Source organism: Vanellus vanellus, assembly GCF_965231255.1.
Source record: "Vanellus vanellus genome assembly, chromosome: Z".
NCBI lineage: Eukaryota > Metazoa > Chordata > Aves > Charadriiformes > Charadriidae > Vanellus > Vanellus vanellus.
Window position 1 is genome coordinate 11178647 of NC_138908.1, and position 27564 is coordinate 11206210.

Here is a 27564-nt window from a genome sequence, read left to right on the forward strand (position 1 = left end):
GCCTCCCTGCTGCCTTCAACGACTGAATTTTGGCGCCGAGAGTCGGCGACCGTTAGAGGAGGAGCCTGATGGCGGCTGCCGCGGCGCTGCCTGCCTCCGGCGACCCAGCTCCTCCCTTCCTGGCGAGAGAAAGGACGGACTAGGTCCACGCCGCATTCCTTTGCGGAAGAGGAGCCAGTACATCCAGAACGCAGCTTCTCGGCCTGAGGGGACGACGGGCACCCTCAGGTCAGGCGAGCGCTGCAGGCGGGCGCGGACGAAAAAAGGCCCCCTCCAGCCCTTGCAGGCGGAGAGGGGCGGGAACGGGTAGAAAATGGCGGGTCTTGCTCCTGCGGGGGAACGGAGCTGAATCGGACCGCCGTCCCTGAGGGAGAAGAACATGGCGGGTCTTGCTCCCGTGAGGGAAGGGAGCTGCAGCTATGCGACCGCCGTCCCTGAGAGAGGAGAGATGGGGGTGGGCGAGAGGGCAGTTGGGTTTTAGCGTGGGGTTACGTGGTGGGGCTGAGGAGCTTGGGTGTTAACTCCAGGCTAGGGCGGGAAGTGACTTTGTACAACCCTTAAATTACATTAAAATAAAGGAAGTGCCGTGCTGTACTTCAACTCCCACCACCCTTAGCCCCTAAAAAAAACCCAACCAACCAAACAAACAAAAAACACAAGCCCCGAAGTATCTATGCCTGGCCAACTATCTTGCTGTGATTTACAGAGGTGTTTCCGTTCAGGCAGAACAAAGAACCTATTCAAAATTTGCAAGTGCTTGTTATTGGCAGAACAGTAGTTGCCCAGTGCTGCATTGGTCAAAGTGGAAAAGCAAACGTCAGCTGAGTGCGTTTACTCTTTCCTGGAACTGCTGTTCTTACGCTGTAAAAATAGACCAGTATTTTGCAAGAGGACTTCTGTATTGTACTGTACTGTCAGGTGGACATTAGTGTTACAACTGAGATTTGGGGAGCAGCTGTAAAACTGGTTGCACTGAACTGCCTAGTTTATAATCTGAGTGTTTTTTTATAATTTGAAATAATTAAGACTGCAGGTCTGCATTATAGGGAAAAAAAAATGTGTCTGCGCTCAGGAATTGCATTGGATGCAGCTTGATCTGTTTAAGGCATTACTGCTGGAGGTACTGTAGCTAGGAAGCACTTGATGATGTCCTTACAGATGTTAATTTGCTAACATCTGGACTGAGAAAAAATATTTTGAAGTATGGGGAAGAATTAGACTGATACCATGTAACCATACAGCAATCATTAAATGCCACTTTGTATTTGGCAAGTTGAAAATTTTTCAAAATTATTTTTGAATCATTTTTGATTGGCAAAAAATGTATGATCTTTGCAAAAATGCTTGCATGTTTCTTGCTGGAAGCCCGTTCCAGATTAGTTTCTGTGTGAGTTTTCTGATATGAGAGGCTTTCCACTATAAAGATAACTGTGTATGTTCTCTGTTTGACATGTGTATGACATGAGGGAGAGGGATAATTTCACCCTTTCTTAAATGGTTATGTAGTAGCTTTGACCTCATAGGCTGTAAAAGTTTGGTGCTTCATTTGGTGTAATGGTAAATTTTTAATGATAGTGTTCAATTCTAAGGAATAATAAAAAAAAAAACTGTTGCAGCAGTTAGCAGTTATCCTGCATTAATATCTGAATGAATATAGCATGTGGTTTGAGAAAGGAAAAGGTATTTTTAGCAGATGCTTATCTAGGAGATTTTTTAGTAGTAATATACCATAATGTGCATTATGCCAAATGTATAGCAGATACCTTTTCTAGCTCTAAAGTCACAACTAGGTACCCTAAAACAGTAAACATATAGTATAGCTTCACTTGTTTGTGAAATGAGTGAAATTAAGAATTGGGAAAGGGTTTGATTTTAGTACGTACATGATGATACAGCACAAAATTAAATCAATTCAGAAAGAAGTGGGCTTTTTGGAACTGTCTAGTGTGCTTACTAAAATCTCATAGGACTGAAAGCGTGATCACAGCAGATACATAAAAGATGGTGTTCTATTTTGGTAAAGGAATACTGTTTTTTTATTTCGTGGGATGAATTTAATAGCTTCTTGGGTAGACAAATACTATAAGGGTTGGGGGTTGGGGTTTTTTTTTGCAAATCATGCTATAGTGCTGTTGATTCTTGGTTCAGAGGAGATAATTGTTCTTTTTTTATTCTCAGGACTCAGTTCTGGTGAAAGAAATTAGGATGTGTACATCCTGAATAAATCTTCCATGAGAGTTTTCTGGTTCCTCAGGTATATTGCAGAGTATCCTGTAGAAACCAGCACTAAAGAATAAGTAAAAATAACAATAATAAATAAATAAGAAATTATAACTTTGCTTGGTCCTAATATTGATTTAATTTTTAAGCTGTTCATGCTCACAGTTGTTAATATGAAATAAGCACTAGTTGTTTTGCCAAGAGCTAATTATGACTTAAGAGTTCTAGTTGCCATTATGTAGTCACAGAATAATTTAAGTTGGTAGGGATTTTGGGAGGTCATGAAGTCTGTACAGATGGGCAAAGGCAGACCAGATTGATGAGATTCCTCACAGGCATGTGATGTTGTAAAAATTTTCAAAGATGGAGATTCCACAATCTCTTCAGGTGACCTGTTCCAATATCTGACCTCATCATAGGTTGGGGGGGGAGAAATACCAAAACTTTCCATGTATCATTGGAAAATACTGACTTGCCAACTACAGTCTCTTACCTTGTCGCTTGGCACTTTCCTCAGATCATAGAATGGTTTAGGTTGGAAGGGACCTTGAAGATCATAGAGTTCCAACCCCCCTGCCCTGGGCAGGGACACTTCCCATTAAACCAGGTTGCTCAAAGCCCCATCCAGCCTGGCCTTGAACGCTTCCAGGGATGGGGCATCCACAGCTTCTCTGGGCAACCTGTTCCAGTGCCTCACCACCCTCAGTGAAAAATTTCTTCCTGATCTCTAATCTAAATCTACCCTCCTTGAGCTGGTTTCCATTTTCTCAATATGGGCTGACTAAGCAGCTGTAGAGAGCAGTAAATCTCACTGTAGCTTTCATTTCTGGAGACTGAACAAAGCCATTTGTCTCAAGTTTTTCCTTGCCTGTTAACATTTTCCAATCCCTTCATCATCTTGGTGACCCTGCACTGGACTCACTTAAGTATGTCAGTGACTTTCTTGTACTAGGGAGCTGAAAACTCAACACAACACTCCAGATGCAGCTGGGTCCAAGTTCAGGGTGGTGTGGAAGGACTCTGTCCCTGCAGGTCATGACTGTCCGTGTCTTCTATAAGGTTATAAAACATTATGGCTCCCAATATGATTCCTGAGGGATGCCAGTGGTAATGGGCTACCAACTGGACTTTGCTTCACTGAGGACAATCCTGCAGTCCTCCAATGTCCTATCCATTTATGCACCAATTTATCTGACCAGTTTGGCTGTAAGGATACTGCAGGAGATTGCATCAGGTGAACAGGTGAACTGGCAAATGCAGTCAGTTATTCAGATTTGATTAGCACATTGAAATTCAGTAATCTTATGGTTTGGGAGAGGAAGCAAGAACAAAGGTGAAACACCAGACCAAATATTAAGCAGGCGATGTAGAAATTCTGACCTTCCTTCTGTCAGATAACTGAGGCTAAAGTACATTTCTAATCTAGACGAGTTGAATACCCACTAGATGTTATTTCTTCTGTGGTTATACTGCAGACACTTTGCGGGGTAGAAAGATTTATATCTGCTTGAGCCTATACATCTCATGAGCTGATATTCCTGTTAAGGTTGAGCGCCTTTGAAAAGAAGGGTCCCAGAGGAAAGAGTGAGACCCTAGAAGGCCAGCAGTCTCTCAGCACAGAGGGGCAACAGATCAGTGCATGCTCAGGCTTCTCAGATGGCAAAATCTTTAGCCAAAGAAACCAGAAGTCTGGAGAAGGACTGCCTTCTGAGTCTCAGCTTGTGTAAAAAATTTGTGAGGCATCCCTCAGGGATGCACCATGACAACTCTCAGTCTTGCACATTTGGAGAGGTCAAAGCACCAGAGGAAAGGCAGGCAGGCTGAGAACAGGGGGTATGGGGTGAGTTCAAGGATTTTTCTTTCAATCCTGAAGATATAGTATTTTAAGCTCCAGTGGTGGATGTAATCCTTGCTGTAACTCTTGCAAGTTTTCTTGTACTGGGCTGGATATAAATTTGAGAGAGGGACCACATTTTAGTCTGCTTTTATAGGGAAGGAAGGTCCATGCTGTGCAAGTTGTATGTGTATGCATTTCATTTGAAGTGAGTCCAAGTAGAGACCAGTGACGAGTGGCGTTCCTCAGGGATCAGTACTGGGGCCTGTACTGTTCAACATCTTTGTCGGCGACATGGACAGTGGGGTTGAGTGCACCCTCAGCAAGTTTGCCGATGATGCCAAGCTGTTTGGCGAGGTAGACACGCTGGAAGAGAGGGATGCCATCCAGAGAGACCTGGACAGGCTGCAGAGCTGGGCCCAAGCCAACCTCATGCAGTTCAACAAGGCCAAGGGCAAGGTCCTGCACGTGGGTCAGAGCAACCCCAAGCGCAAATACAGGCTCTGCGGGGAATGGCTGGAGAGTAGCCCTGAAGAGAAGGACCTTGGGGTGCTGATTGACGAGAAGCTCAACATGAGCCAGCAATGTGCGATCGCAGCCCAGAAGGCCAACCGTATCCTGGGCTGCATCAGAAGAAGTGTGGCCAGCACGTCAAAGGAGGTGATTCTGCCCCTCTACTCCACTCTCGTGAGACCCCACCTGGAGTACTGCATCCAGCTCTGGAGTCCCCAACATAAGAAGGACATGGACCTGTTGGAGCATGTCGAGAGGAGAGCCACGAGGATGATCCGAGAGCTGGAGCACCTGTCCTGTGAGGACAGGCTGAGAGTGTTGGGGCTGTTCAGCCTGGAGAAGAGAAGGCTCTGGGGAGATCTTATTGTGGCCTTCCAGTACCTAAAGGGGACCTACAGGAGAGCCGGGGAAGGACTTTTTACTAGGGCAGGTAGTGGTAGGATGAGGGGGAATGGCTTTAAACTGGAAGAGGGCAGGTTCAGATTAAACATTAGGAAGAAGTTTTTCACTTTGAGGGTGGTAAGGCACTGGAACAGGTTGCCCAGTTGACTTGTTAAGGCCCCATCCCTGGAGGTGTTCAAGGCCAGGCTGGACGTGGCCTTGGGCAACCTGGTCTAGTGGGATGTGTCCCTGCCTATGGCAGGGGGGTTGGAACTCAATGATCTTCAAGGTCCCTTCCAGCCTAAACCATTCTATGATTCTGTGATTCTATGAGTATTGTCTGTGGGGTTGAAACTCTCAAACCACGTTTGGCACACAGGAAAAGGATTGAAAGAGAAACCCTGTAAGTGCCTTGGTGGTAGAAGATACATGCTTCATTAGATACAGGAGAATGTTTTCTGGGGGAGCAAGCTAGCATATAAAGGGAAGAAAGGAGGAAAGCAGGAAGGAAAGAAGAAAAGATGGACACTCCCATTTACAAACCATAGGAAATGTCTTAGCCAGACCTCACATGAGTGACCTGAGTTGATCAGTGGTGAGAGGCAAATCTGTTGGGGGCCTTACTTCACTGCCAGATGGCTTCGCTGTCATGGCACTGGGACCCCTAGAACAGCATTTGCACGGATGCACTCATTTGCACTCGCTGTGGAATATAACGGTAAAGTACTATGCTGAGCTGATGTGCACTGCAGGAGCGGCAAGGTTCTCAGGCTCCTTTTGCCAGATGCTGTCTGCTGTCTAAAGCAGCTATACAACAGGTGCTGATCAGTGCTGTGTGTTTGCACCCTTCCACTGCAGTTCCTTAGACTCTCATTGACTTCCCTCTTTTTTTTTCTCTTTCTGTTTATCTTTTCATTTGTCATTTGCAGTCTCATAATACTACAGGTGTATTGGAGTGGTAACAAATAACCAGTACGTCTCAGATACGCTATGTGGGCTGGAGTAGCGAGTTCCCTTCTTGAGGGAGAAGCTGGTTGTGTGTGTACCAGCAGGAACTCATTTAAGGATCAATCTGCCCTTATAATATTGCAGAAACTCAGGAGAGGGCCTCAGAAGGATTGCTGGTGGTTGAAAGTATGTTTATAACTTCCCTTCTGAGCACACAGGGCTGTCTTACTGCACTACACTGCAAGAGCCAGGGGTGCTTAGGCTTTGTAGAGGTCAGTAATGAGAAATGAGGGAAGGAACAGTCAACGGACACACTTAGTCCTGAAGCTCTTTCAGTAATTTTACAACATCAGATACCAGCCTGAGATTTCTTACCTTTCTCCCCTAAAGAGTATTATTTGCTTGGTGTAGTCAAAAGTTTAGGGTTTAATTTAAATGGAGTTTTGTAGAAATTTAAGCTTAATGGAGCTTTTAAAAAAACACAATTTTCTTTGGCAGCTGTAAAATCAAGCAAATGAAATATTTCTGTCTGTGGTGCAGTAACAGGCGTGTCCCTGCAAATGTAAGAAGTGAAACTGTGCTGCAATATGTCTCAATGGCATTGATAAAGTTTTGCATTTACTGATGTTGCAGCATATGCTTGGACTGTATCAACATTTGAGAAAGGGGGAAGTAGAATGAGTGCTTGAAAGAAGTTTAAGAGTGCCCTGCAGTGACCAGGGAATCACAGCTGGCCCTTCAAGAAGCTTTGACTCAGTTTGTTATCCCAGGTCACCTGCAGTGTCCCGTCTTCCTTCCCATCTGTGGGCTTGCTTATCCTTTGTTATCAGACGTAATTCTTAAGATTCACATTTTACATGAAATTTCTGAGAGCTGAAGGGCAGCTGACCTGTTTCAGCACAGGTCTTGGCTTCCCTTTTCCCGTGCCCTTGTGAACTTGCTCTGCAAGTTGAACCTCTGTTGGAATTACAGCCTTCTAACAAAGTGCGAAACGGCACAATCTTTTTACCAAGTGATGACTACTCACCTCGAATCTTTGACCTCCTTCCAGGACTTGATAGCATTGCGTAAAGAAGTGAAGTTGCAGCTTTGTTGTTTCAAAATGCAGCGTCATGCTTGCTCAGATATTCCAGGCAAAAGTAGCATGGGAGTGGTTTCCTTTACCTTGCTTTTCACCACAGGAAAAAAATAATTTCTGAGAAAGAATTATAATATCCAAGCCAGAGGAATAGGTAATTTTTGCTAAGACTTGCAGGCACTTATGATTTGAGGCCTTATTAACTCCCAGGTAATTGTTAATCCTGTAATATATGGGGAATCCCAAGGTGGCTTCTGGGTTATGGCTCCCTTGGCAGTCTCTACTGCCAATGAGTCCTTTTAAATTTGTTTGTTTTTTAAAGTATTTAGAAAGTCCTTTATGCTGGTGGCTGGCAGATTGCTTTGAAATGTTTCAGGAGACTGCATAAATTGGATCTGGAGGAAGCAACGAGATGAGATGATGATTTCCTGAACAACTTTGCTGTTGTGGTGATCAGTGTTTTTTTCCTCAGCACCTATCTACAAACTAATTATGTCTGATGCTTCACTCAGCTTTTAATCATACCCTTTTCTTCCAATGTAGCTGGGAGCATAGCTGTTCCTGCTTCAGAATGGGGATAAACGGAAACTAATACCACAGCCATATCTGCAAATTAATTGTGACTGGCAGCAAGATGAATTGTTAAGCTAACCCAAAATTTGAATGGAACTTATTTGTAACTGACAGGCTTCTAAGACAAATTTGTCCTGAAGGTTAGATTTAGGCAAGCCTAGGCTAGAGAACCATACCATACAAGATACCAGTGTTAGCTGGGGTTACTTAAGGAAAGTAAATTTTGCTGGTTTGACTCAAGCTCCCTTGAGAGCTTTACTATTCTTTTACTTAATGTGAATATTCCCAGATTTCAGGTATTGCCACCAATCAAAATTTCTTGATTTTCTCAGACTTGTCTGTCTTCTCTTACTCCTGACCTTCTTTTCCAGTTGCTAGTATCTACTATTGGATTCCAGTTTTCACCTCTTCCTTCTCTTCTCTCCCACTTTGCCCTGCATTGTGAATCTCTTTCCTTGCGCTGATTTTGGGGATTGAGCTGTGATGACCCATGTGAAGGAGCTCTGCTTGCAATTGTGCTACAGTTTGCACCAGCTGCAGTGTCTGAACACAGACTGGATCTTTGCTTTCTTATGTATATTGTTAGTGCACAATGCTAAGATTCTCCAATCCATTACTTCTTTCCTAGGTGTCTGATTTTATGCAAAAAGTTGATAGAGATTAATGTAAAACTTTATTCTTTGATAACTTGATGGGCTAGACTAGAGGACAAAGAGGGTTTGAAGGACCTCAGAGTAAATGCTGTCTTGGACTTCAATTTCAGTTAAAGCTTTAATGATTCTTTTGTAAGAATATCGGGCAGAAATGCATCACCTTATTTTTTTCCTTGGACTTGCTAGAAATAAATTATCTTTAAAAGGGTCTTTTTGTCACTGTCCTGGTTTGAGGTAAAACAAAACCCAGTTTCTGTTTCTGCTGTCAGAGTGATGAGATCTGATTAGTTGTAATTTATGCCAAGGACAGTATGCAGAGAGGCTCTTGCTTATACTTACTGCTATAAGAATCAAGATCAGCTAAGTTTGCTGTTTGCCCCATTGGAGGGTCGGAAACAGAGAAGCATAGAGGGGTCACACCTGCAGGGAGGAACAGACAGGACAGGTGACCCAAAACTGACCAACCGGGTATTCCATCCCGTCTGCCTCATGCTCAGTATAAAAGTTGAGGGATCAAAGGGTCAGCCCTCTTTCTTCATTGGCCTGCGTCTAAGGAGGACTCTGTCTGTTCATCTGCCTTTGATCCTGATCTGTGCATTCCTGAATCCAGATCCCATCCATCGCTGACTCCAGTCTGGGACTTTCCCTGTGCCTGTCAGTGATGTGATCATCATCCTGGGAGCTTGATACTGGTTTTGTATATATTGTATATATTTCATTATTTTCTTTTAAATTTTTTTTTAATTTATTGTTTTCATTAAAGTAGTTTAGTTTTTTCTAAACTTGTAAGTCTCTTTCACTCTGTCCCTCCTTTCCTTGGAGTGGTGGGGTAGAGCAGCTGTCATTCATTTTCATTGGCCAGTCGAGTCCAAACCACTATAATCGCCTTCATGGATTGTCCTTTCTCAGGTTTTTATCATAGCTGTCTCTTTGCAGTAATGATTATAATGGTCTATGAAATAATTTATACAGAAAACACACAAAAGAAATGTATTATTCAAACCCACTGACACTGACAACAAAGTAGTTTTACAGTGCAATGGTTACTGCTCTTGGAGCTGAGATGGTGGCTATCACATGCTTAGTCCAGTAATGCTGGACCCCACAAATGTTGCATCACTGCTGTTTATGCTTTAGAGCTCTATAATATGCTTAAGCAACATAGCCCTTACCAGTTCTTATGATTTTATATCTCAACATACAAAGTAATCTTGGTTTGTTAACCTGGAAATTGGTTTGTGAATCCATTCATCATGCATGTATCTTTCTTCTCTTTTCTGTTTGTTTGGTTTGGGGCTTTTTGTTTTACAGCCTACAGAAAACATCCCTAGCCTTGAAGTGGCTATAATAATGCGATTTCAGAAGGCAAGAAGTGGTCAGCAGAAAATTTGTTCCATTGCCAAAGTTAGACCTAAATGTAATAAAAGTGGTTCTGTTGTCTTGCAGTTAGAATTTTAGCCATTTTCATTAACATTAGCTAGCTTTAAGGTTGTTAGCATTAAAAGTTAGTTAGGCCTGTTAACTGTTGGAACTAGCTGAACTTCTGATATAGGGTCTTGCGTATGACCATTTTGTTATGTACTTGGCCGGATGGTCGGCCTTGGGAATGTTTCTTCACAAGTATCTGGGCTAATTAATGGAGGAACTTTCTGAGATATTCTCATGGATGAGGATTCTATCCTTGGGTTGTATGAAAAAGAACACCTAATCAAGAGAGCAGGTGGTGTTGTCTGTCTTTGAAGTAAAATATCCTGAAGCAAACAAGCATACAAACCTTGAGGATGCTACTAATCTACCATGTTTTGAAAGGCCTAGCCAACTTGGCAGAAAAGTGAAAATTTTGGGTATCCTAAACTGAACTACCTTAATTATAATACTAAAAATCACGCCCATAGGCCAAGAAGACCCTTGCTCATGTGAAGACCCTTCCCTTGCACAGGTGCAGTAAGTGAGGAGAATGACATAACCAATATTATAATCATATGTAAATTACTGACCAGTCATTGTAAGTGGGAGTGTGCTACCTTGTAACTTGCATGTATAAATATGACAAGAAAACCAGCATGGGGTGTGCATGATTTGTGGAAATATTACACCATGCACCTTGGCCAGAATAAAGCAATGTCTTCTCTCTAAACATAGTCTCTGTGTTTCAGGAAAATCAGAACTTAGATCTCTTTTGCAGGTAAGTTAAGTGAAATTAATCTTTCAGTATTGTTTGTAGGAGGGATCATTGCTCTGCTGAAAAAATTACATATTGCAAAAATTAGAAATTTTTCATAGGAATGTGAATATTTGTGTGAATGGGAGGTCTGAGCATAGAAGTGCCAGAAGGAACAGCAGAAGAGAGGTAGAAATGGCCAATACTGATGGCACCTAGATTTGCAGATCATCAGTATTACAGCACATCTTTGTGCAGCTTCCTAGAGTCCCAGATAGTGAAAACAAAGGACAACATGTTTCTGTACTCAGACTGAAGTGAAGAATCAAGCTGGTGGTGGTGGGAATGTAAAGAACAGGGCTGGAGCCTTAAGGCACACAGACTTAAAAGAAACAAAAAGCAGGACGTCAATATTGATGATTCAGAGGTGAGACAGGATGGAGCACAAAGCATTTCTGAATCACTGTTGGCTCCCCAGGGGTACAAATGACACATAAGCCCATGGGTGCTAAGCTGGCCAGCATCCCTTGTCCCTGTAATTGGGGGCTGGAGCACTTGGGTACCTCTGTCTGAACTCAGGGCATGCTGCTGGGACAAACAACTCTTGGTGCTTGTGGGTATAAGCGAGTAAGCAGGGTCAGTTTTGTGTTACTCCGAATTCACCTTTTGTTCCTGTAAGCCCCTTTGCTAAGTTTGCTTTGTTGTTGCTGCAGTGTCACAATATAAAGTAGTAATATAATATAACTGATACCAAAGCAAAAGCAGCAGCAGATGGAAATGCCAGGGGAGTACCACCTGCTTTTTTTCCTTTTTTTTTTTTTTTTTTTTAAGAAAAAACTTTTGTTGGTCAGATGGAGTTGCTGCAGGTAAGTTTTCAGTGACCTTAGTTCTTGTTGTGATTTTATATGGGATGTGAGGAATGTTGGCTTTGACTGGTCACTTAACAAATGCGGGATGCTTTGATAGTAAGCTTGATGATACTTCTTTCGTTTTGTGAAAGACCTACATGTCTTGATACAGGTGATTTCCTCAGCACACACTTGTAATGCAGGAACCCTTCACCTGTGTTGTGTTTCTTTCTCATTGAGGAACCAGGAATATCCCTGGTTCATCACAGAAAGCTGCTGAGTGCTGATGAGTTTCTGGGTCTGGTGGCTTTTGTTTTTATCTAAATGATGGAGAGGTTGTCCTGTTCTCCCTGGCCCTTGCTTGTGCGTCTTTAAAAAGTTTTGTTTATTTTCTTCAGTCTCTGTTCCTAATTGGTACTTTTGTCTTCAGGTGTTTGTAGTTGAACATGCTGCTACGTATTGGTCTCTACACTTTCTACCCTTCATATTCTACTTGAATATTTTCAAAAGAAAAATAAACGCTTTGTCCCTGAGCCATGCCACATACCTCATTGCAACACAGTTAAGGCAAAATGCTAAAACTTGCTACTGTTTCTTAAGGTGGCTCTGCAATGCACAGAGATCCTGACATGCCGAGGCATGGCTGCACAAGTTCTGATCTTTTGGTGTATGCTGTGGGAACAGGGAAGATGTCAGAGCACACACTTGGGTATGGGTGTCTTTTGAGAGCCTGGCATAGGCATCTCACTATGTAAATCATAGAATGGTTTAGGTTGGAAAGGACCTTGAAGATCATTGAGTTCCAACCCCCCTGCCATAGGCAGGCATTAGACCAGGTTGCCCAAGGCCACGTCCAGCCTGGCCTTGAACACCTCCAGGGATGGGGCCTTAACAACTTCCCTGGGCAACCTGTTCCAGTGCCTTACCACCCTCAAAGTGAAAAACTTCTTCCTAATGTTTAATCTGAACCTGCCCTCTTCCAGTTTAAAGCCATTCCCCCTCATCCTACCACTACCTGCCCTAGTAAAAAGTCCTTCCCCGGCTCTCCTGTAGGTCCCCTTTAGGTACTGGAAGGCCACAATAAGATCTCCCCGGAGCCTTCTCTTCTCCAGGCTGAACAGCCCCAACTCTCTCAGCCTGTCCTCACAGGACAGGTGCTCCAGCTCTCGGATCATCCTTGTGGCTCTCCTCTCGACATGCTCCAACAGGTCCATGTCCTTCTTATGTTGGGGACTCCAGAGCTGGATGCAGTACTCCAGGTGGGGTCTCACGAGAGTGGAGTAGAGGGGCAGAATCACCTCCTTTGACGTGCTGGCCACACTTCTTCTGATGCAGCCCAGGATACGGTTGGCCTTCTGGGCTGCGATCGCACATTGCTGGCTCATGTTGAGCTTCTCGTCAATCAGCACCCCAAGGTCCTTCTCTTCAGGGCTACTCTCCAGCCATTCCCCGCAGAGCCTGTATTTGCGCTTGGGGTTGCTCTGACCCACGTGCAGGACCTTGCCCTTGGCCTTGTTGAACTGCATGAGGTTGGCTTGGGCCCAGCTCTGCAGCCTGTCCAGGTCCCTCTGGATGGCATCCCTCTCTTCCAGCGTGTCTACCTCGCCAAACAGCTTGGCATCATCGGCAAACTTGCTGAGGGTGCACTCAACCCCACTGTCCATGTCGCCGACAAAGATGTTGAACAGTACAGGCCCCAATACTGACCCCTGAGGAATGCCACTCATCACTGGTCTCCACTTGGACATCAAGCCATTGACCGCAACTCTTTGAGTGCGACTGTCCAGCCACTTCCTTATCCACCGAGTGGTCCATTTGTCGAATCCATGTCTCTTCATTTTAGAGACCAGGGTATCGTAGTGTTCCCTTGTGATAGTGGTGTATGTATGGATCATTTGCTGTGTTAAATGATGGATTAAACAATGAATTTTGTATTTATTTTTAATTAGATATTTTTTCCTCAGTGGCAGTACTCTTAGGAGGTTTAGGGCTGGACTGGTAAAATGTGATTTGAAGAAACTCCTACTCCAAGGGATAGTCTCAGTCTCCAGACTACAGTATTTCATAGTTTCTAGGAGTGTGGATTTTGTGTATTTAGCTTGGTATATTGCAGAATATTCCTGTGCAACTGCCTGGGCGCTGAATTGGGACAGTCTGTAAGGATGATCTCAAATCTTAATAGGAGAAAGGTGACTCGTGAGATGTGTGCCTGGTGGAAGATTTACTGAGAGTTTTCTCTTGGTACACGGGAAGTGGACTGAGGGCGGTACCTGCTCTGTCAATAAAAGCAGATGTCTTTGCCTTTTAGAAGGTGTGTGTGACTGAATGAGTCCAGCCACTGAGTGAGTCGGGTGCAGAAGGTTATTGACTGGTCTTGTCAGCAGAAGACAGAGTTTGCTGCCTTCCTGCTCTAGGTATAAATTTCTTTTTCTTTGCCCTTGTTGATGTGCTTGCTTATAGGAAGGAAAAAGAGGCTGTGAGGGTAAAAGGAATGCAAGTCATTTATTTTTTTCCACCTTGTGTGGAAAATGCTGGTGACAATGTGCTCCCAGTTCTAAGCCCTGAGCTTGGCAACTGGAGAGGCATTTTCTTTAACCATAGGGGGTGTCACAGAAAGAGGTCTTTCTTACCTTTGTATTTCTCACTTGCACTTTGGTCAAGCTTGTAAAAGTTTAGGTTCAGTAGTCACCCCATGTAATCAGGACAAAAGAGTGAGTTTAAGTGTTTTATATTCTTCCTTCCACAATTTTATTTCTCCTTAAACTAGTAGGTTTTCCCTCTTTGATTTCTTTAGAGTGGGAGCTGTACATCTTGTTGGGGCTGACTTCCCACACCAGGGCTTGCTGCCAGCAGGCAAGAAGGTCTGGCAGCAAGCCCTCGTCGCAGGAAGCTCTGAGTTGTTTAGTCAATGAGGGGGCTTTTCATACGTTTTCTTGATCCAGCAATATTGCCACAGGATGGAAGCAAGCTGTCTCATGTGACGGCACTTTTTCAAGATACTGTTCTGCTTCATAAAATCTAAACTAGCCCCCATAAGCAGCACAGCACTGTTGGGCTTCTTTTTGACAGGTGCTCTTTGGCCGTGCTGTTTGTTGCGCAGGATGGTGACTGCCAAGGTGTGGGTTCTGAAGAAGCACTTTGAGGGCTTCCCCAAAACCAGTGACTTCGACATGAAAAAGATAGATCTGCCAAACGTAAAGGATGGAGGTAACTGGAGTACCACCTGTTTTAATTTTTTCTGGAGGTTGTCTGGTTGCTTATGAATGTCTGTGAGTCTAACTGTATATAGGCTTGGATTTTTGAACATGGGTTGGCACGGCTTGTGGCAAGCCATACACCTTAGCAGAGAAGTGTGATTGCTCAAGAACATTTATGCTGATGGGTTTGGTGGTTTTTAAGACACACTGCATTCTGAGAATACCCTTAGAAACAGTGGCTAAGCTCTTCTAACTCCAGCGTGCAGCAGCTGCAGCATGCCTTTCACAGTCTCACACAGCTACCTCTGTAGCATTCAGACACACTTAAAAATTTCATGTCTGTGGATATTTAAGATATTTAAGAAAATTTCTTCCTTCCCATTTTAATCCCTACAGCAAGAAAAGGCATAACTTCATATCAGAGTAATACTTTTAAAGGAGATAGCCTTTCTTCTTATATTACATGGCCTTGACTGTTCTTCCTGCTCACTCTGCGTGATGGGAAAATATTTAAATCTGAATATATATCTAGCTTGTACTAGCCAGACCACTGCAGCACAGGCAATGAAAAGTATTATTAGGTGGAGATGAACAGCTGAAACTGCTGTGTGAATGACAATTTAAATTAAATTTTTTTTAACAGTATATTTCACAAGAACTAATGGTATTAGAGATAGTAAGGTGGATTAAGCTACCTAGGAAAGACAGCCTAATGCTTTCTGTTTAAGTCAGCAAAGTAGTGTTTGTATTTGACCTGTGCCAAGGTTTCTTACTACCCTCTGCTGGTTGAATCATGGAGAAGGTGTTTTATATCTGGGTCGAAAGTACATTAGTGTTTTGCTCAGGGGTCTGGCATCCCGAGCCGTCTGTAGAGAGAGGATGCAGATAAAGAAAAACAGGGCTGAAAAGAAGCTAGCCTGCCAAAGAGACAGTACAGAAAGTGTCTTTTGTAACAGCACAGCGATAATCCAGACGATGTAGTAGTTGTTTCTGGTAGTTTTTCCCTAAAGGATGATGGTATATGGGGTTTTTGAGCTGTCAGGAATTCCTATGGTTTTTGTTGAAAGACTGACTTGTGGAAACTGTGCTTTACTTCACTGCTAATAGCCAGGAATTTGCTTTTTCTTTTGTTACAGAGTTGCTGCTTGAATCGGTGTTTCTCAGTGTTGACCCTTACATGAGGTATATCTTTTTCTTCTTTTATATTGCTGGCTAAAATACCTCATTTGATCTCCCACTTAAACCTCAAAAGAACATGTACTGGGAGCATCCGCTGTTGCCAGAGTCCCAGATGGCTTTGTCAGCTTTTTGTAAAATGTGTGTAAATTACAAGAATCACAGTATGGAGCTGTGTCCAATTTAGCCAGACATTAGGGTAATGATGCTGCAGCCCTAGACTTCTTTCAGATTCTGCTGTTGTTCCTTATCATGTCTCTTCCACTGGAATGCAACAGGATTAAATGAGATTGGAGCCCTGTTGCAGTAGTTGCTTCACTTATCTTAGCAACCTGTACTTATTCTAAGTAGGAAATTACTGATATGCAAGCATAGGGACACTGGGTTGTTTGAAGAAGTCTGGTGAACCCTAGTGTCTGAGATAGTTCTTTAGAGTCTCAGCCTTCTTGTAGTAGTGGACTATGCTGGGAAGATTAGTGCTGTTGTATCCCCAACACTGTAGGCCAGTATTCGGTCAAGATGGGGTGCTCGAGTAGCTGGCTGTGGAAAACATCCAGTTATGTCATTACAGTGACAAGTTCTTTGTAATGTGTTCAACATCACTGCTTATGCTCTTTTTCTGGGTTAGACAGTAGCTAGTAGGAGACATAGTGTATCTGGAACATCATTAAATTTGCTTACAGTAAGCCATCTCTCTTCCTGTGTTACAGACCTTACAGTCGAAGGGACATGAAGGAAGGGGACATAATGATAGGCACACAGGTTGCCAGGTAAGATCTTCAGTTCTTGTTATCTGCACACATGGCAGATCTCGAAGGAATGTGTTGACATTCGAGTCACTGGAAGCCTGCATTATGTATTCTTGACATGAGTCTACATACTTCTGCAACTCTATTCTTATTTGTAATTGGTTGGAATGTGGTTTTCCTCTAAGAACCTCTTTTGCCTTCTTGGAGAGCATTTAGGCCTCTGATACAATCTGTATGTTATTTCTGGCAATAATGTTTTCAAAGGAAATTTTTGCAGGCATAGGCTTGAAGTACTGACCATTGTACTTGTCATAAGTGTCAACCTCACATTTTAAAATCTGATGTGCTAGTAATTGCATGCCAGAAAACATGCATGCTATCTACTCCAGCTGAGAATACCTCAGTGTCACCTAAGATACAGCTCTAGATATAGCCAAAGGGTTATCTAACATTAAATCCATAATTTCCCAAGCTTGTGGTAATTTAGCTGCACAGATGTTTCCCTTTGTCAGCTTGCTTCTGCTGTGCTGCCTCTAAGTTGCTGCCCAGGAACATCTGTGGCCTTTGACTCTTGTGTTTCTCTGCAGGAACATGGGGGGCTGGGATAAATTAACAACCAAGTCTGCTGAACAGAAGGCCAACTGTGTTCAGTATTTCAAAGCTGCTTACCTACTCCTTCCCAACATAGTTTTCCTGTTGGGCTAAGAAAGTTGAATTTTCATTTGGCATAGAGACACTGCAAGTATGGACTTCTCCATGTTAGTGGATACTGCTTTCTTTCTGGTTTTGTTACCCTGAGACATTCCATCTTCAGGATCTTCAACCTTTAAATGAGGTGCAGGTTGTCTGAGAAGGGAATTGCTTATTACAGCCTATCTGTGACTTCTTGCTTTTCCAGCCCTTAATCCCAGCATTCTCTTTCCTGCCTTCTAACTCACAGAAGCCTAGTCTGAATTCATACCAGATTGGTACTAGGCAAACAAAAGTCAGCATCCATGTGGGAACATTGGATTTGTCGTGGGCAGGGCTGAGTCTAGAATCATCTTGCCCAGTATTCCCCTGGTGATTAGAGATTGTAGACATTCCTGGAAACACATCAGAAACCCACAGTATCAGGAGGTGTGGGGTAAATGTCCTGACATGAAATATTTCTTTTCTCCTGCATCACATGGCAACAGGAAAAAGGGAGGGAAAATCCAGTAATGATTTGTCTCTGACATGGTGTTCTTTTTTTTTTTTTTTTTTGACTTCTTTCAAACAGGATTGTAGAAAGCAAGAATCCTGCTTTCACAGTGGGGGCCTTTGTCGTGGCTAGAAGTGGCTGGAGAACTCATTTCATCTCTGATGGGAAAGACCTACAACTCCTTCCATCTAGTTGGCCAGAATCACTCCCCAAATCTCTGGCTCTAGGGACGGTTGGCATGCCAGGGTGAGTTTTGAGATCCGGAGACAGCTATCCTGTGGATTTTAATGTGCAGGATGTTTCCGCCTATCTGTATGAACTTCTTCCCTTGTCTCATTCTACCAGTATGTTGTCTGCTCACTCTGGTAAAAAGCATGTGTCATTCCAGATGCCCTTACCATGTAGAGGGCCTGAAGTTTGGCCCATCCTCTAGATCAGATTTTGCCTTGGAGATTATGGTGCCTCTCGTTGAGGAGTTGTAATAAGGTAGGAAGAGGATCTAGGAAGTGCTGGAAATAACCCAGTTCAATCTGAATTAACCTCAGTGGGAAGACTAAAACTTCACTGCCACCTGGACTAGTCTGCTTTTGCTGATTGGGCTCTTCTGCTGTCACCATATTTCCAGAATTGCCCCCAAAATGTAAGAAGACAGCTGTCGTATTGTGCAGCAAAACAGGTCCTTTAAATTGCACTGTGGGAGACAGAGCTGCTGTGCTTCAGAATCTGTATTCACTACTGCAGTCTCTCAGTCATCTCGTGTTTCTCCTCTCTTTCTCTGTAGTTTGTATGGGAGATCAGGACTTGGTCAGTCCTGTTGACACAGAAGGCTTTACAAAGAATTGTAAGATTGTGTGTGATGCAGAACTTCTCACATTTAATTTTAACATCAGTCAAGATGCATGTTTTTCCAGATAGCTGCTAGATGGATTCAGTTCACCCTTTCAGTTCGGACCAAGTGGGAAGCTCTAAGCTTGAATTTAGAAGTTAGAAGAAAAGTTTCTTGGGATTCTGGGCCAATTGATCACATTGCTTCTGGAAGCTTGCATAGCCTGATGTCATAAAGTATTTATTTGATCAGTGGAACATGCTTGAGCTAAACTTTAGTGGTTCCTACAGATTACTATTCACGCAGTGGCCATAGTTCTGCACAGTAGTCCTCAGGAGCAGTGTGCCCATCAATTCAGCAAGATTTTGCCACCATTTTTTCTTTTTCTGCCAGCTTTGATTTGTGATGAGTATCATTTAATCTTTGCCTCAATCTCGTAGATACCAGCTGGCTATTGGCCTCTAGCTTGGATTTACTCTGTCTTCCAGTGTGTAACTGAGTTGTCACCATATGGAGTTATCTCTGTGTTTCTCCTTTTGGCTAGTGAGCACAAAGAAAGCTGTTTTCACCGAAGGTAGACTTCTGCCACAGCATCCTGTTTCCCAATAGTGTATCTGTAGTTTTTCTGGGATGGCTGTAAAAAAAAAACAAATTAAGAAGTTTAGGTAAATTTTTCTATTTCATAAAGAATGAGGAAAACTGAATCTTGTTATAGTTGTGATGATATTTTCCTTCAATGTGGTCAAATCACATCTCTCTGTCTGGCATTATCTATTTCTCACTGAGCATTCTTTCTTTTTCTTCACAGCCTCACTGCGTATTTTGGTCTGCTGGAGGTCTGCAAGATGAAGCCGGGAGAGACCGTGCTGGTTAATGCTGCAGCTGGCGCTGTGGGCTCTGTGGTGGGGCAGCTTGCTAAAATTGGGGTGAGTGGCTTGAACTACTCATACTTGCTCCTCAGAAGGCTCACCTGGGAGACAGGGGAACAAAGCCATGAATGATCAGGAGGGCAAGCATCCTGGAAGGCATGCCTACAGTAAGGTCTTGAGATGGGACAAGCTCCTGAAGATGCAGCAAAGCTAGTTGAATGTTTCCTAGAGCTCAAGAACTCATATGGTCATGACAGCTTGATTTTATGGGTGAGCCCTCCACCCAGTACTCTGTCAACCTGTGTTGTGAGGAGATATTTAGAAATGGTTTTCTCCTTTCCTTGCAGGGTTGCAAAGTGGTTGGCTGTGCTGGCTCAGATGACAAGGTTGCCTATCTGAAGAAAATAGGCTTTGATGAAGCATTTAATTACAAGACTGTTAAATCTTTGGATGAAGCACTGCGTAAAGCCTCTCCCGATGGATACGACTGTTTCTTTGACAATGTGAGTTTTGAGAGAGGGCCTTGCCCTGAGCAGACTGTCATTTTCCTTAAACTATAGCAGGAACTCAGTATTGTGTACACCTAATTGAAGTCTACACCAAGAACTTGATATTAGATATCCATCTAATTGAGAAATGATCTCTGTAAGAGCTTATTGCTTTCCCGTTCCTTCTCACACTTATTTCTACAGCTGATCTTGGGCAGTAACAGAAAGAACAAAGACCAAAAGTCAGAGCTGGATTGTTGGCGGTGTTTGTGAATGGAGAGAGAGAAGCTTATCTTCACTCTCTGGAAAGTATGGCACATTTTGGGGAGGTGAGAGTCACAGTTAACATTTAACTGATGCTGAACAGAGAGAGTCCATTCCTGGCCCCACCTTGGACCACAGGCAGTTCTCTGCTATTGCTGGGAGGGGAGCGAGCATGGACAGCCCCACGTTACATGGTCCAGGTGGCTACACCGGTACCTGTAAACAAAACAGTTGCAAGGCCTACTTGTAAAATTGCTGGAGTGGCACGTAGAGGGTTTCTGACCTCTTCCAAGTACAGTTGGAGTTAGTGGGGGCTGTGGACCGTTCTCAATAGGTTATTTGAATGTGACCATCTTGTTATGAAGGCTGAGAGTTTAACAGCATGAATGCAGTCAAACCCTATCAGTTTGCCTTCAAGCCAGAGAACAAGCCCTGGCTTTTTTAATTTTCTAGTATAGCTAACATATGCATTATACCTGATAATATAATACCTGGCACAGGGGTATTAGCTGAGATACTGGCCTAAAACTCCCTGGCTAGCTATCTGATTTAAAGGGCAGCCATCATCACCCCTTTAGCATGTCTTTCTCTCAGCAGTCTGTCCACTGATCCAGGGATGATGGTGGTGTTGTTCTGTGTGGATTGCAACACACCTGCCTTGCCCTGGCAATCGGTGTGAATGCATGGTGCCAGGGCAAAGCACTTGCCCCTGTGGCAGGAACTCCTGTTTGCTTTGCCTCACCCTTCCAAATCTCATGTCCTGCGCTGATAAGGTCTTAAGTAGGTTTTATGGTCACATCCGTTCCCGTCCCTCTCACTTCCAACTTTTGTGCAGAGCTCTCCCCATTGATAGATTTTCTCACAGCTTTTCTCCATTAAAAGCTCCGAGTACAGCACATCCTTATTTGGGAGAAGAGAATCATTAAGTAAAAACTTGACATCACTATGATGTGAAGAGGTAAAAGTGCAGATTGGTGTGAAGGAAAAGCAGAGGTGGTGCTTCTTAATGCCCCTAGACATGCCCCTTACGAGACGGGATCTAAGAGCAAATCCTGCCCAACATTTCCAAACCAAGCTTTGTGAAGCAGATTCAGAATTGAAATCAATTCCCTGGGTTCATAACTAATTTTCAGAAGAGTGAGATCAAGTTCTCATAGGTGTTGACTAAGTGGAAGGGTTTCTGCAGCCACCAAATTTTTGGAGTAGTGGAACTAACCTCTCCACCCCTTGTTTGAACCTGTTGGTGCAACAATGCAAGGTTGGCGGGTTTTGGCAGTCAGTGCTAAACACTGGATTCTCTCTAATGCTGCACTTACTCTGGTCCTTGTAGGTGGGTGGAGAATTTGCCAGTATTGCTATCAACCAGATGAAGAAGTACGGAAGGATTGCAGTCTGTGGAGCCATCTCTCAGTACAATGACTCCGTGCCTCAGAAAGGTGTGGGCCTGCTTTCTTGTGTCCAAGTTTATTTTCTGTTTGGTGATGGCAGAGAGAAAGACATAATGGGAGCCTCTTGAGATTTTATTGGTTGTTTGCATATACCATTTGAGTGTTTGTATGTGCGTACATTTGGGTAACTAACTGCTGCTCTGGCACAGTGGGAGTGTGACCACAGTCCTTGTGTGTACATGCACTCATCCCTGTTTGTGCACACTTGTATTGAATGGAGAATATCAGCTGATTAGAAACAAAGGAGAGACTAAACTGCTTAAACCAGGATTCCCCAGGGCTCTAAGCAGATACAGATCAGCAGAAGACAGTTGTGGTGGTATGATGCCATTTACACAGTATGTAATTTTAGATAAGCGAATGGATTTCACCTGGGTTTTCAGATGAGGCAGTTTAGGGTGTTGGTTTTTTTTTCCCATAAGATTTCACCTACTCGTGAAATGTGGCTGAGATGAATATTCACTTTCAATAGCACTAAGTTGTCCAAATTTGCCTTCTAAGAGAAATGAGAAGTCTGAATTCTCTTTGACAGCTGACTGGCTTTGGACTCCCAGATCACTTTAAAAATGGGACAGGCTTTTGAGAGTGGGGAGACTATCACATATTTTTGTGATTGAGGGAACTGTTTTTTAATGTGTATAACTTTTTTTTTTGAGATGTAGGAATAGCATGAGAGTTTGGCAGGCTATCAAACAAGCTGTCAAAACAGTATTTTCAGTGTTTGAAGTGTTGGGCTGAACACCCAACAATTCTAGAAAACAGTTTGATTCAGAAATAAAATGGCCTCAGCTTCACCCAAGGGACTTCAGCTTAGGCCATTTTATTTCTGAATGGAACTGTTTTCAGAAATGTTGGGTGTTCAGCCCCACAGCTTTACAGATCAGGCCTTTGTTTTCCTGGGTGGCTGTCTGTCCATGAATCCTTGGTCTTTTGTCCTGAAAATTCTGTTTGGAAAAAATAGCAGTTGGTTCTGGCTGAAACCAAGTGATTCAGTGGTCTTTCCTGGCTGAAAGCTCTCTTTATGCATTGGGTCTTATTTTAAATGAAACTGACATTGCAGGTCTTTTGCTGGTTCCTTTCTCTTGCAGGGCCTTACATTCAGGTTCCAATGATATTCAAAGAGCTTCGAATGGAAGGGTTTATTGTGTCCCGCTGGAATAACCGCCGGGAGGAAGGTCTGAACGCACTGCTAAAATGGGTTGTGGAGGTAAGGAAGGAAGGGGTAGTTTTCTGTAAGGTGTACTCATACCATAGCTTCCCTCTTTGCAAGGGGTCTCTTGTCATAGCTGTTGAGGTGAGGTCCCAGCGTAGTACTTCCTTCTACCCTGACTTGATCTTTGAGCCTTTTGGGGATAGTCAAACCACAGTGAATGTGCCTGATCCCTCCTGCTTTGTTGAGACCTGCAATATTAGCTTGTGGACTTAGATGTATTCCAGGATACATGCAGGCTTTCAAAAAGGATGCTTCCAGAGTAATTCAAAACACTTCTCTGGCAATGAATAGTTCCATATTCGTATGGTAATTCTTCTCTTTCTCATTCAGAAGTCTCCTTTCATTTGTAGTATCACAGAATCACAGGAGCAAGGGTTGCCATTGTAGTGTTGTGTTGAAATTACTGGCAAGAATGGATGTTTTTATGGAATTGGGAGCTGGGCTTTAAAGGGACTTAAAAGGGAATTTCTTAAATTTTATTTTTCTAAATAGAGGCTGAGTTTAACACTTGGTTAATGGCTGTGAAAAGCTTGTGAGTGTGAACACTAAAGGCTAAGAGCATCTAGCTTTTACATACGCAGGGATTTGGCATGGCTCAGCTTTTGATCACTTGTATTTGCAATTCCATACTTCTTTATGGGTAGAGACAGGCCTGGCTTAGGGGAAACAATCCCCTACCTATCCATTGTTTGGAGACCAAGTAGCACTAAATCTGTCCTGGTGTGTTTTTATAGCAGTGGCTTTTGCTTCCTGTTATTACTCCAAGTGGAAGGTTTTGCAACAAAAGCAAATCCTCACAACAGCCTACTTAGTTTTGCAAAGTTACCCTGGTGCGTGCCAGCTTGTGTGTTTCAGATGAAACATACAAGCTGGAGGAAATTTGGTGGCAGTTTAGTCTCCTGAAGATGACAAAAACTAGGCAGCCGGTGAATGAAAACTCAGCAATTTTCTTTCTTACTTTTGACAGGGAAAAGTGAAGTGCCATGAACAAGTCACTGAAGGATTTGAGAACATGCCAGCGGCTTTCATTGGAATGTTAAAGGGAGAAAATCTTGGAAAAGCCATTGTAAAAGTCTGACAGTCACATATTCCTGGGAGACTGGCACAGGAGAATGTGATTCTCTTAAGTGCTTTTAACTCACTGATGGAAAGGCACGTTTCAGTCTTTTTGATGGATGTTTGGTCATGATAACTTCTGTTAATAATTGGGCTAATAAGTATAAGTGTATGCCAGTTGCTTTGCTCTTGAAGAACTTGACACTTGCTTCCCAAAGCTACACAAAAGTGCCTTAAAACTGCTGAATGTCATCAGAACCATAACAGATTTAATAGTTCCTTGAACATTCTATGACTTGGCTTGTAGAAAGGAAAATTCCAAAAGCACATGTGATGACTAATGTTTACCCATTGATTTGGCCCAGAACTCAGCAAGAGGGATTTTTTTTAACCAATATCAAGGAGCAGAGAACAGGCTAACAACACCTGGGAGTTCCCAGCTTCCTCACTGGCTGGCTTTTTTTTTTACTTTTGTCAGGAAATGGAGAGATATCAGTTATTCTGAGACTATGGAAAGAAAAAATAAATGTTAATGGATACTTTGCTTGTCTTACAGTTCTTTTTGTGGAATGCCCTCCACTTGCTTGTGGTTAACAGAGAGTGGCTAAAGTATTACGGGGACTTACTTATCCCAGCAGATCTCACAGTACAGGTTATATGGATAGGTCACTTATTTCCTTGAGTAATTAGGCTATTGGTGTCCAAGCTTAGAGTTGACCTTGCCATGGTGTTCACCCTGGCTGTCCTGGAAGATGAGATCAATGTGCTTGCCCTAGCTGTGTTAAATTGGTATCCAGGACCCACACGGTGCTAAGTGACGGAGACACACAGATTAGCAACAATACATATCTTAGATGTATTGAAAAAGCCAGAACAAGAACCTGTTACTACAGGATACAGACAGGTATTGAAGGTGCTGGTGATACATCTTCAACCACTGTGGAGGACTTCTTGGTTAATTTTTAGGTCTCATTGTTGATCTGTGAAAAGGAATCCAAAGCGGCTTTCATGTCTTTGCAGTGCCAGGATTAGATGCTCTGTCTGTCAACAAGAGGACATCACTTACTTCAGGTGTAGATCAAATGATACTTGTTGAGTGGACTGAACAAAAGACACATCCTGAAATACAAGTTGACAGGCCACTGGGGAAATAATGCATCTTGGCACAAGTAGAGGAGAGGTTCTGGCTGCTTTGTAGGGTTTTCTGAGGAGAAAGACTTGCCAATTTGGGTTAGCTCCAGTGCTATGGTTTTCAGCTAGCCCCTGAGAAAAATATGTAGATTAATACTGCTGCACAGCATGGAAAATGGTAAAGCAGAAAATGGTGAAGCAGAAAATGGAGTTTGTTGTCAGTAGGCTTCAGATCCACTGGGTAGAGGTCTGCTGTTGTTTGGTGTTTTTACTGAGAAATTTTCAGATGGCTTTCAAGTCCTAAAATACTGAATTGTAAGTCCAGTGAATTCAGAGTGTCTGGTTTCAAGTAAAGTTCAGATTTGAGAATGAACTGAAAATAGCCACATGGAGTTCCTGTCCCTTGGTCAGAGTTACAGAAGGATTTGTCAGTCAGAATACTTATGGCTCAGCCTGCTTTCTCATAAAATACTGACCTGTACGTTCTCCTCACTATCTGTTTATAGATTTCATGCTTCATGAATTGCAACTGATTTTGCAAGGCTGTTTTACCCCCAAACCATAATGTTTTTTGGAAAACCAACCACCTAGCCCCGAACCTGACCCGCCTCTGAACTTCACTGGGGAACATAGCTATTTCCTCCTGAAAATCCAAGTTTTCTGTTACACACTGGCAACACTGCCAGCATGTGAATAATGACAATAATAGCCCTCATTGTCTGGCATTGTTTGGAGGTGGTTTCTCACAGTGAGATTGGTTGTCATAGAATCACAGAATGGTTAGAGTTGGAAGCAACCTTAAAGATCATCAAGTTCCAACCCCCCTGCCATGGGCAGAGACATCTCCCACTAGACCAGGTTGCTCAAAGCCCCATCCAGCCTGGCCTTGAACACTTCCAGGGATGGGGCATCCACAACTTCTCTGAGCAACCTGTTCCAGTGCCTCACCACCCTTATGGTAAATAATTTCTTCCTAATATCTAACCTAAATCCACCCTCTTTCGATTTAAAACTGTTACCCCTTGTCCTATCACTACACTCCCTGATCAAGAGTCCCTCCCCGTCTTTTCTGTAGGTCCCCTTTAGGTACTGGTACTGGTACCCGCCTCTTCTCCAGTCTGAACAAGCCCAATTGTTTCAGCCTGCCTTCACAGGAGAGGTGCTTCAGTCCTCTATCATCTTCATGGCCCTCGTCTGGACTTGCTCTAACAGGTCCATATCCTTCTTATGTTGAGGTCTCCAGAGCTGGATGCAGTACTCCAGGTGGGGTCTCATGAGAGTGGAGTAGAGGGGCAGAATCATCTCCCTTGCCCTGCTGGCCACACTTCTTCTGATGAAGCCCAGGGAGCAGTTGGCTTTCTGGGCTGCGAGTGCACATTGCCGGCTCATGTTGATCCACCCCCAAGTCCTTCTCGGCAGGGCTCCTCAATCCATTCTCTGCCCAGGCTGTATTTGTGCTTGGGGTTGCCCTGACCCAGATGCAGGACCTTGCCTTTGGCCTTGTTGAACTTCATGAGGTTCACACAGGCCCACCTCTGCAGCCTGTCCAGGTCCCTCTGGGTGGCACCCCTCCCCTCCAGCGTGTCGACCGCAGCACATAGCTTGATGTCGTCAGCAAACTTGCTGAGGGGACACTCAATCCCACCAACCACATTGCCAACAAAGATGTTAAACAGTGCTGGTTCCAGTACTGACCCCTGAGGAACACCACTTGTCACTGGCGCCACTTGGATATTGAGCCATTGACTGCAACTCTTTGAGTGCAGCCATCCAGCCAATTCGTTATCCATTAAGTGGTCCATCCATCAAATCCTTGTCTCTCCAATTTAGAGACCAGGATGTTGTATGGAACAGTGTCAAATGCTTTGCAGAAGTCCAGATAGATGATGTCAGCTGTTTTTCCTTTATCCACCAACACAGTAACACTGTCATAGAAGGCCACCAAATTTGTGCAGCACAACTTGCCCTTAGTGAAGCCATGCTGGCTGTCACCAATCACCTCCTTGTTTTCTATGTACCTTAGCAGAGTTTCCAAGAGGATCTGCTCCATGATCTTGCCAGGCACAGAGGTGAGACTGACCAGCCTGTAGTTCCCCAGGTCTTCTCTTTTCCCCTTTTTAAAAATGGGGGGTTATGTTTCCCCTTTTCCCGTCAACAGGAACTTCACCAGACTGTCACAACTTCTCAAATATGATGAATAGTGGCTCAACAAGTTCATCTGCCAGTTCCCTCAGGACCTGTGGATGAATCTCATCAAGTCCCATGAACTTGTGCACTATCAGGTTTCTCAGATGGTCTTGAACCTGGTCTTCTACAGTGGGCAGTTGTCATTCTCCCAGTTCCTGCCTTGATGCCTTCTGCAACTTGGGCGGTGTGGTTAGAGCCCTTGCTGGTGAAGACCAAGGCAAAAAGGTCATTGAGTACCTCAGTCTTCTCCATATCCCAGATAACCAGGCCTCCCAGTTCCTTTTGTAGAGGGCTCACATTTTCCCTAGTCTTCCTTTTATCACTGGCATAGCTATAGAAGCTTTTCTTGTTGCCCCCCACATCCCTGGCCAGATTTGCTCCTATCCGGGCTTTAACTTTCCTAACCTGATCCCTGGCTGCTCAGACAATTTCTCTGTATTCCTGTCCTTGTTTCCACCCTCTGTGGGCTTCCTTTTTCTGTTTGAGATTGACCAGGAGCTCCTTGTTCATCCACACAGGCCTCTTGGTGTTTTTTGCCTGACTACTTCTTTGTTGGGATTTGTCACTC

The 27564-nt window shown here is 43.6% G+C and overlaps 1 protein-coding gene across 3 annotated transcripts; it reads left to right on the forward strand.

Annotated features, from left to right (window-relative positions):
* The first annotated feature begins 105 nt into the window (after positions 1–105).
* Positions 106–24220, forward strand: PTGR1 (prostaglandin reductase 1). 3 transcript variants are annotated; one of them, XM_082497214.1, is made up of 11 exons: positions 180–228; positions 13518–13623; positions 14279–14416; positions 15543–15588; positions 16293–16352; positions 17593–17760; positions 19149–19266; positions 19557–19712; positions 21292–21397; positions 22498–22616; positions 23590–24220. In XM_082497214.1, exons 3-11 carry the CDS (start codon positions 14311–14313, stop codon positions 23698–23700), a joined length of 990 nt encoding a protein of 329 aa, XP_082353340.1. In that variant the 5' UTR covers positions 180–228; positions 13518–13623; positions 14279–14310; the 3' UTR covers positions 23701–24220. The 3 variants fall into 3 exon arrangements, with proteins under 3 accessions (XP_082353339.1, XP_082353340.1, XP_082353341.1); XM_082497215.1 differs by lacking the exon at positions 13518–13623 and adding an exon at positions 10096–10144 and having other exon boundaries at positions 186–228; XM_082497213.1 differs by lacking the exon at positions 13518–13623 and having other exon boundaries at positions 106–228.
* The last annotated feature ends 3344 nt before the right edge of the window (positions 24221–27564 follow it).

What these genes read in the sequence shown, in the direction of transcription:
- PTGR1 (XM_082497213.1), top strand. Translation starts at nt 14,311, where the DNA reads ATGGTGACTGCCAAGGTGTGGGTTCTGAAGAAGCACTTTGAGGGCTTC. An exon ending in GGCAGCTTGCTAAAATTGGG is followed by an intron (nt 19,267 to 19,556) that starts GTGAGTGGCTTG and finishes CTTTCCTTGCAG; the next exon opens with GGTTGCAAAGTGGTTGGCTG. An exon ending in TGCTAAAATGGGTTGTGGAG is followed by an intron (nt 22,617 to 23,589) that starts GTAAGGAAGGAA and finishes TACTTTTGACAG; the next exon opens with GGAAAAGTGAAGTGCCATGA.